Raw genomic sequence first — 9,699 nt, 5'->3', positions numbered from 1 at the left:
TTCACACATTTCAACAATTTACTGGTTTAATACTACTAAAGAGGTGATGACACAGACTTGAGAGTTTACAGCTGGTGGAAGGCAAAATGGTTCAATGCAATAATCAGGACATTTCCAAGACGTTTACTGTTGGGTGTTTATACACAGAAACAGGAAACCAGGTTTGTGCTTGCACACTCCTCAGAACATGGAACCAAACTTTAAAACTTAAATCTGGCACTTGTTGTTCAACACCCCAACTTTACCCAGAACAAAGGATGTGAAAATAAATTACATGCCCAATCTGCTAAGGAAGCAAAGACCAAAACAAAGATTCAGGACCAACAATAAGTAAGATTGTGAATAAGATTTAATAACTACTGCATAGAAAATTAAGTTTAGCTTTATTATCTGACAAACATTTCACACACCCCAGTATGCATTGTTTTCTACCTCAAGTGACTGATCAAGTTCTGGAAGAATTGTGTTAAGGTAATTTTAAAATTGCTTTGGAGGAAATGGAAAAACAGACTGCTAGTCTTCCCTTAATATAAGCACATGCCATCCAAGACTTTTTACAATTCTCTTAATATACTGCACAACAAAAGCTTTAACTTTGGCCAAGAGGTGGCATTATGGCGAACACCACCACTCAAGTTTACCTTAACTTTTATAAATTTCATTGGAAAAAGATAAAAAAAAAAAAAAAAAAAAACCCCACCATTAATTTTAGTACATTAAGGTTTTTGGTCCATATTTGCTGTGAACACTAGTCTCTGTCTGATTTGGAGGCGAGCATTTACAGGATCCAAGTCAGGTACTACGAGTGAAGGATGTACTACACACATTTGTTACAGGACAGGGACAGGCTGTTTAATGGTGTTTAGTACTGGTTCTTTATTAGTTTGTGGTTTGTTATCTGTCAAGTTAACAGATCTTCATTTAAGGTGAAGAAATCCTGCCACCTTCACTAGAAAGGAAATTCATAACATTTTCATCTATTTATACTGGCACCATTCAACTGAACTGTAATCAGGAAATCTAGGCTACTATGTCTTGCACTGTGAATTAATCTGTCACAATTAAAACTTGACACAGATTGATACTCTTCTGTGTTTTAAAGGGAACGTGGCTTCAAGGGTGTCTAGTCTAACTGAACAATGGACTGGGATTAAAGCCACCACCACAATACTCTTTTCAAAAGATATTTCCATCAGATAGCTAGCATATGCATTCGGCAGTAGGGGTTTGCTGCTTGTACAAGAAGCACAACGCCAACCTCAACCCAGTTCCCCTTCTATAACCAAGACTGGATAGATTTTAAGTGCATGCCGAAAGAAAAATGCAGCATGAACCTCTGCCTAAAAATAACTAATTGGCATTATTTTAAATGGCAATATTTTAAATCAACATTCCAACAATATTCATCTGGAACATGAAAGCCATTAGCCAATTTGCTAACTAATACACTAAATTTGTGATATTTTAATGTGGAAAAAAAATTCATGTTTCAATGGGGGTGGAGGAACAAACAATGGCTTCTCAAAATCCAAATTTTATTAACAATTACATGCATCAAGACTGAGAAAAATACAGCATTAAATAAATGAACAGATGACACAATATGCATTTTTATTTGTAAATACAGAGACCAAAAAATAATTTTACATTACTTTTACAAGCTGGAGAAACTGTTCCTGTAACCAATTAGCACATTTTACCAAATTATCAGGATTAGAAAAAAGAATCTTCAACTTTACATATTGAGCACAAAAAAAAAATCTATTGAATGGAAACATTTACAGTAAACTATTTTATTACAGCTTGGAAATTAAATTGAACAGATTTAAAGTTGGGATTAAGTGTATCACCCTCCCTCCCCCCAAAAAAGTATATTACACAAAATCCTTTAAACAAAATATTCAATAAAATGACAAAGTGAAGAACAAACTTAATCTTTATGACCCCCATTTGTACACAACAAATAAAAAAAAAAAACAGGAAAGTATTTAAAACATTGTACAGTTCACTAGGAAAATATCCAAAGTACTTGACCTCCTTCAACTCAGTAACGTCCTGAAAGAACAAACAAAAATGCCTCTATAAATAATTGTGATGGTCTAAATGGCAAAAACCTTTAACAAAAAAAGTTAGACCTAATGCCTATTTGCACCTTACAGAGGAAGAGAAAAAAAACACTTTGAAAATAACCTACAGAGACAGCTAGTTAGTATAAATTGCAATTATTAAAAAACATGGAAACTTACGTGGACTATAGGACCGTGACCGGGAACGAGATCTGTATCTGCTGTAATAGGGAGATGGAGACCTTCTACGGCTGTAAGAGACATTTAGAAAAGCTACATTTAACTGAAAATTACTTGATTAATAACATTAAATTAGCACAAAATTGACATTCCAAGAATAAAAAAAGTTAACCTCCTGAACATATGACCCAAGTGTCACCGAGGCAACTGTATACAGTAGACCCCTGCTAAGTCGCAGTTCAGAGTTTGCAGAATTTTCCTTAGAACCTAATAATTGTTAGCGGAAACCGCAAATATCCACCACAATTTTTATGGCTTTTTTCATGGCAATACCGTACAGTAGAGAGAACAGGAAGCAACCGTATACAGGAACATGCGGATTGGGATGGTGAAAGTAGCCAATAGAATTTGAAACTGCAACTCCTAGCAGTGGCGGCGATTGGTCTTCTGCTGAGGTTGCAGGGGCTGTTGGGGTTAAAGGATGTCAGTGCAGCTTTTAAAAAGGGGGACCAGTGACCAAAAGTTCCTGTCTGCCTGCCTTCTTGTTGGGTTACCTGAACTTTTTTTGTCCTGGATTGTTTTGTGGTTGGCACCTGGATTGTCTGCTTGTGTGCATGAGGACTATAAGTAGATTCATTGCCATCCTGCGAGTAAAGGACAGCCCCTGAACCCGTTTCACCATTTCATGAAAATACTGGTAGGACTATCTTTACATTACCATTCAACATGCGGATCTCTGGACTATTTTCATCATTACTTTTCATTCATTGCTCGGGTCAGGCCAAGGCTGGAATCTCCACCATAAAAATAAATCAATCACCATCTTAGACGGTGTGAATCTTGGCAGCACTGGACAGCTACAGTGTTATTAATTTCTCAGTGCTGCCGATTGACTGCTGCCCTGTGACGCATATCCAATTGAGTGTTCTTGCATTTTCCGTTTTGTTCTTTCTAAAGCCCAAGATGCCACCAAAAACACCCTGCACATATATTTAGGGTTTAAACTATAAAAATAGGCATGTTTTTAACCACATCCAAAATTCGTGGTTTTTCACAATTCGTGGGTGCTCTAGGAACGTAAACCAGTGAATTTCGGGGGTGTACTACAAATGCACCTCACATAAATATTAAACGGGAGGTTTACTCAGGCTGTAAAAGTGCCAACGGCATTACTGCCAAGAAATGATATAGGCGTGTCTTGTGTAAGCTATAGGCCAGAGTGTTATTCAGGTAACAGTCACGTCTTCTCCCAGCCTCAATGGCATCTTGAAAGAAATGTTTTTCAGCAGCCCAGCTGTTGCAAGCTTGACAATGACACAAGCAGTGATGATGAAATGAATCTGACTTGAGGCAGTGAAATCGAAAGCGATTCTGAAAAATCCAAAACTGACACTTGTGTCAATCTCACTTGTGCAGTGTGCTGTTCAAAAGTTGATCGGTCTGAAAAGAAAATCTGCAAAGATTCACACTACCTTTGTCCTGACTGTGACAATAGATTGTTGTATTTCACTGTGTTTCAAGATACCACGCAAACACATTGACAGCACATACGGTATTAGCATTATTTGTATCATAGTTTCAACACCTGACTTTGCATGTTTCACAGTAGAAAGATCAGATTTAATACATATTTTAAAGCTCCCCCCCCCCAAAAAAACACACTGCTTTTTGCAAGTTTTTTTAAAAAAAAAAAAAAAAAAAAAAACACAATGCTAAGGAGGTTAACCAAGGAAAACCAACATCAGAAAGTTAATTCACTACATTTCACACCACCCACAAAGTATGCTAGGTCTTGGAAAGAACACCAGCCCATCACAAAATACACAATCTCCTTTGGAACTGCAAGACAGAAATTAACTACAGCACAACCCCGGTTCCCCCACTCTATAACTGAACACCTATTATAATAAATAAAAAAAAAAAAGGTTAACAGCCTAAATCAAAAATATTTTCTGTGAATAAAATTAATCACCTGTATCTATAATCGTACTCATCATATCGGTCGTATCTGTCATATCCTCTGTCATAGTAAGAATCACGTCTACGGCCACCGCTGCTACTGCTTCCACTGCTGCAAGAAGTAAAGACATTCAGGAAACAGCAACACCATCTATTTCCACAACAGAACATCTACTACATTAGGCTGCTTATTTTACTTTTTATGCAACCTTCTGAGCCAAGATTTTAATACGATATGGTGTACATTTCATGTCTTAGTCACACTTTACCCTTGTTCAATGCAACAAATACACTGGCAGTCTAAAACCTTTCCATATCTTTCATCAATTCATATGAATCATTACATGCCTGTTCTGCAAGTTCAGCAATACAAATTTGATTTATTCTTTACTAGAGCATTAGTTAATCAAAAAAAGTGCCATATTCGTCAATTTTTTTTTTTTAATAAAAACATGTACATCCTCAGCTTGCATTATGCGTTACATGGGTAAAAACAAATGTCACAAAAATGATACCAATTGTAGTTTTCCCAAGCATACTTACTGTGTTGGTCTTCCCATGTAAATTCCAGGAGTGGGTGTATGTGGTCGTTTAGTGATGGAGTAATCTACACGTATCCGCCGGCCATCCAGTTCCATTCCATTTGCCCGCTCCATTGCCTAAATAATAAGAGAGAATATTGACAGTGTGAAAGCTTTTATCATTAAAGAGCGCGCACACACACAATTCTAAAAACACCGAAACGTCAGCAACGGGACACATACTAAATGCAAGACAACTTGATACATTTATTCAACTTACATTTTTAAGAAACTACTAACAATACTAGCACATTTAAAATGCAAAAGGTAAGGGCTGAAGAGAATATACAGACCTCTTTTGCATCATCAATTCTTTCAAAATATACGAAAGCAAATCCTCTTGATCGTCCAGTTCTCTGATCGTACACAACATTGACTCCAGCCAGTGGTCCATAGCGAGAGAAGACTTCACGAAGGTCACGTTCTGTGGTGTAGAGGCTCAAACCGAAAACCCCAAGGCAGGTATTTGGGTCCGGGTTTGCCTGGTGAGAAAGCTAAGTTTCTGAGTTTTCTACTGCTCAGATTTAGCGATTCCTTTGAATACATTATGAACATGCTACAACTGCATTAAAATGAATAAATCAGAACAAGGTTAATTAACCCCACAAAATCTTTAACAATTTAATAACCCCTTTTTATATTTATGAATCCAAGTCAAGTTTATTCATTTTAACCAAGTTCTCTATACTTCACAAGGCAATACACAACTGCACACATGAGGCATATTCAGTATATTAAACCATTTGTAAATTTACCCCCCATAAGACAAAGTGACACATACCCTTGCATCATAATGACTGTTTGGCTCTTTTTTGAAGTCATTGTTCAATCTTGTCTGTTGATATAAAAGGGGTTATTAAAAAGTATTACAATTCTTGAGAAGATCAGCTTTTTGGCTTACAAAATGAAAATACTAAGCTTTTTCCAAACATGAATTAAATGCAACTCGCATGCACTGAGGAATTCACACCTTTAAAATTTATGAAAGAGTGACCCACCCACCATAAACAAACCACACACACGGAATCTAAATGGAGGAATATACAAATAGAAAATACCACAAACACCATACTCACAAGTACACACCACCAAAAATGGTTTAACAATTAAAAGGTTAAAACTCTGCAAACTATGTAAATTGTAACAGCTTTTTCTGATGTCATACCCTGCTGCCTGCATGCCTGCGGCGATTTGACATTGGAGAAGTGCTTCTGCTTTTCTTGCGGCGATAATCAGGTGTGTAGGAGCGACTCCGGGATTTCTTTCTGTGAGAATGAGACCGTGATCTAGATCGAGAGTACCTTCTGTGAGAATGTCTTCGAGAGCGTGATCTAGTAAAAATAGTGATTTATAAAATTTACAAAAACAACAAAAAACAAAGAAAAACACAAAGCAACAACAACCACTGAAAATAGAGAGAAGCACGCATCATTACACTTCATTTTAAAGCTACCAAAAGTGCACACTTAATTTATAGAACCTCAGAACAATTAAGTTACCTAAGCAATCGTCACAAGCCCACAGTGTTGGTACAGCCATTATTAATGCTGAAGCCCTTCCTCCCCTTCAATTAACCGAGGAAAACATTTTCTCCAACAGCATTGCTAAACCTGACCTAAAATTATTTTCCTTTATTTACTTATCTTTACAAATACAACCCTCAATAATGTAAAGAACAAATACACGAAAAAAGAACACAACCATAAAAAACACCACTCTTTAATTTTTGAAGTCTTTATAGCTCCAGATTAGAACAATCAGACCAGAAAGATAACCCAGTCAATAAAAGCATTATTTCTCCAGGACTCACCCAAGTGACTTGTTTGCCCCATAACTGATTCATATACCACCTAAAATACTATCAGTTTCAGTAGATGCAAACTGCAATAAAACTCACCGTGACTTGGATCTTGATCTAGACCTGGACTCTGACCGTTTTGATGCTCTTGAAGGACTTCTTGATGCAGATCGACTCTCAGACTTCACACGTGCTGGGCTGCCACCTTCAGATTTCGACTGAGAACGTGATTCCTAATATTACAGGAGAAAAAGTTTACTATATTTTGCAGAGTCATATGAATGAGAAACTTCATGTGCTGCAGAAAAGAAAAGGTTAAGTATCCTAAGCTGTGCAATTAAAAATTTGCAGAGCTAAATATATAATTATATTTAAAAAACAAGTACAGTCCCTGATTAAACAAATTCCCTATTTATGCCTGTTCACCACATAATGAACTACTATATTAAGTCATGCACTTTATGCTACGGTGGGAGCATACAGACACTTTGAACATGAAACCATACATTTACTTAACCTAGGACCCATTCATTCTTCCAGATTCTTTTAACGCTACGTCTCTCAGGCTTTCTACTTTTCTTCGTTCTTCGTTTTTCAGTTTCATTTTCATATTCCAGTATTCTTCCCCATATTCATAAATTTTCACTTAAAAAAAATAATGCATGTGCTTCTATCTGACCATTCTTCTGTTCATTTTTTTCCCTTCATATTTTATTTTCTGATCTTTAACATTTTTCATTAGCCTTCTGTAATCTTGCATATTCTTCCACATTCTTGGATAATACTCTTCAAATTCTTCGCGATCAATAACCTTAATAAAAAAAGAACATTCAGTATAATTAAGCATATGGGGATTAAAAATCGTCCCTACTGTGTTTTTCCAACCGTTTAAAACTGATACAACAGTAGGAAAAGGAAACCTAAATTCCACGTGACTGGAATTTACCTACTGCTATTTTCTCACCCCACTGCACATTGTCTAACCCTTCTGTGCAATTAATTCGTTAAACGTTATGGTTTTTATAAGGCGAGTGGTTTATAATGAAAAAAAAAAACCCAATAGAGTGGTACGGAGTGCGAGTGATATTATTACTAGATCACTCAAAAAAGGCGCAAAATTTTTAAACGGGTGCCACACTATAATAAATGGACACCACCCGTCCCTTTTCTATTAGAAATCCTAAAGGGGGTGAACCCCCATTAAAGCAATCAACCGCAACAATAGTACTCTTCGAAAAATAAGACTGTCCTCCTACAACTATTTGTGCATTTACCTAACCAAAATAAATTAAGAGCATTAAGGTGATCAAACATAAAGCGATGTGAACGAAAAAATGCTCATTTTGTAAATTTCAGGTAAGTCATTTACACTTAAAAGAACAACTGAACAGCATTAATATATGTTCCAACTACCGAGGGTGACCACGTCCGTCACTTCTACCGAATTGCACACGTACAAGCAAACGTAATATATTAGTGCGGACTTCTATACTGTAGATGGCGCAATAACAAAAAAAGTTGGGATGAAAAGTTACGATAAAACGCCGACTCATCGCTTTAAATTTTATAATAATAAAACTGGAAGAGATCTGGGTGAGACACGCACCAGTAGAAGACATCAATTTTTAAAAAGAATAAAAACACACATACATACACACACTCACTCAAAACTGCAACGATTAGTTCACTTGCACGATTAACACAAAGGAACTGAAAATCCAATACCTCCTAAACCTTCCATGAGGGGATATTTCGAGACCTCTACGGCTGGCGTCTTACAGAGCAGATAACTAAAATGGTCTCCTGATGAAAATATTACACCCTGCCAAAAAAGCTCGAGGACGCTAGTTTATAACTCAGAACAAATACATTGTGTGACGAGATCCGAAACGGATGCAATATATGCAGAAGTCGTCTATTTCCGTAATTAAACGCAAAAAACGGGTCGCGGTTCCAGACAATGAATAATTCAGTAGTGATCTAAATAACAAGGCCGTCTCAATGCAAGAAAAATGGTATCTTTGCTAGATATGAATTACCCGCACAAAAAAAAAATTACTAAGAAAACCTAAGTCAACAATAGGCAAAATGAAAGTCGCACCCTTCCATTACACGACACTAAGGTTTTGTCATAACTAAAATTCGTAATTTACAATGCAATTCCCCCCACCCCACATTGCTAATATAAACGCTATTAATCACCATCCTGTAATAACATGCAATTGCGATAGGGTTTCTTAAAGCTGCTGGCCTAAATAAAGCACACTGGCGAGTCCTTGCGTCAATCTAGAATTTTCCACCCCTCCCCCTCGCGGCCTAGTTAGAATTATGAGCCATGAGACACAACTGAAATGTAAATCTGTTGAATGCATACTAGTAATATTTGGTAAATATGAAAATCTTTTTCAGAACTGAACTGCTACCAAATTCCTGAACAAAATAATCGCCGGACGTAAGAATAGTCTCATGCATACAGTATGACCGCGACAAGACCTAAAAGAAAATGTCGTAGTTGCTGTTGTTAAGTATATACTTACTCTTCCGCCGAAGTTTGTGTCTTCAACGTCGCTCATGATTGGATGCAAGACTGATATGCTTAAACTTAATGTAGCGGTTACTGAAACAATAATATATAACTCTTTACCGAAAGAACATGCGTTAACCACCTCTCTCTACCTAGTCTAATGTGAGAAAATGGCGCCTAGCCTTGTTCACTTTCTTTATCTACAGTAATAGAGAAGGCGTGTTCCTGGTCAATGACGTCACGGGAGCCCAGCCTTCAGTCAGTCCCGCGCGTTCTGGGCTCTGAGAACCCGCGCAATTTAGAGGAGCCTGCTGTTTTTCTACCTCCGGTCACTGGTTTGTAATCATAAGATGGTATTTTTAACGTTTTATCCTTGCTTAGAATCCAAAGTACGAAAAAGTCTGTTATTAAATACCGGTAATCATATAATGTGTAATTGTTAAAATGGCACTTGACGAAAGAAGCATCTCTGCGTGATCCGCGTTTATCTTTGGAATCCACCCCATCAGCATATTAATAGCTCCAACGCCACACTGTCGTTTCTGCGTCCAGAATGTCATGGCGACAGGCAGCTGTACTGCGCCAACATTG

General features: G+C 37.1%; 1 protein-coding gene across 2 annotated transcripts; it reads right to left on the bottom strand.

The window, feature by feature from the left end:
• Positions 1 to 1,516: 1,516 nt before the first annotated feature.
• Positions 1,517 to 9,284, bottom strand: tra2a (transformer 2 alpha homolog). Of its 2 annotated transcripts, none has more exons than XM_039737529.1 (9): positions 9,122 to 9,284; positions 6,684 to 6,817; positions 5,952 to 6,117; positions 5,568 to 5,621; positions 5,080 to 5,280; positions 4,749 to 4,864; positions 4,219 to 4,317; positions 2,247 to 2,317; positions 1,517 to 2,055 (listed from the first exon to the last, which is right to left on the bottom strand). In XM_039737529.1, the coding sequence occupies exons 1-9, from the start codon at positions 9,155 to 9,157 to the stop codon at positions 2,045 to 2,047; spliced, it is 888 nt and encodes a 295-aa protein (XP_039593463.1). In that variant the 5' UTR covers positions 9,158 to 9,284; the 3' UTR covers positions 1,517 to 2,044. The 2 variants fall into 2 exon arrangements, with proteins under 2 accessions (XP_039593463.1, XP_039593464.1); XM_039737530.1 differs by having other exon boundaries at positions 5,080 to 5,268.
• Between the last annotated feature and the right edge of the window lie 415 nt (positions 9,285 to 9,699).

The sequence above is a fragment of the Polypterus senegalus genome, chromosome 15 (genome assembly GCF_016835505.1).
Source record: "Polypterus senegalus isolate Bchr_013 chromosome 15, ASM1683550v1, whole genome shotgun sequence".
NCBI classification, from domain to species: Eukaryota; Metazoa; Chordata; class Cladistia; order Polypteriformes; family Polypteridae; genus Polypterus; species Polypterus senegalus.
The sequence above is the reverse complement of the archived record's forward strand: the minus strand, read 5'-3'. Positions and strand labels throughout refer to the sequence as shown.

Excerpts from the sequence above, each read along its gene's own strand:
- tra2a (XM_039737529.1), bottom strand. The coding sequence starts at position 9,157 with ATGAGCGACGTTGAAGACACAAACTTCGGCGGAAGA. Across the intron at positions 4,318-4,748 it reads TACATGGGAAGACCAACACA|CAGTGGAAGCAGTAGCAGCG; the intron begins GTAAGTATGCTT and ends TACTTCTTGCAG. Across the intron at positions 2,318-4,218 it reads GAGTACGATTATAGATACAG|CCGTAGAAGGTCTCCATCTC; the intron begins GTGATTAATTTT and ends TGTCTCTTACAG.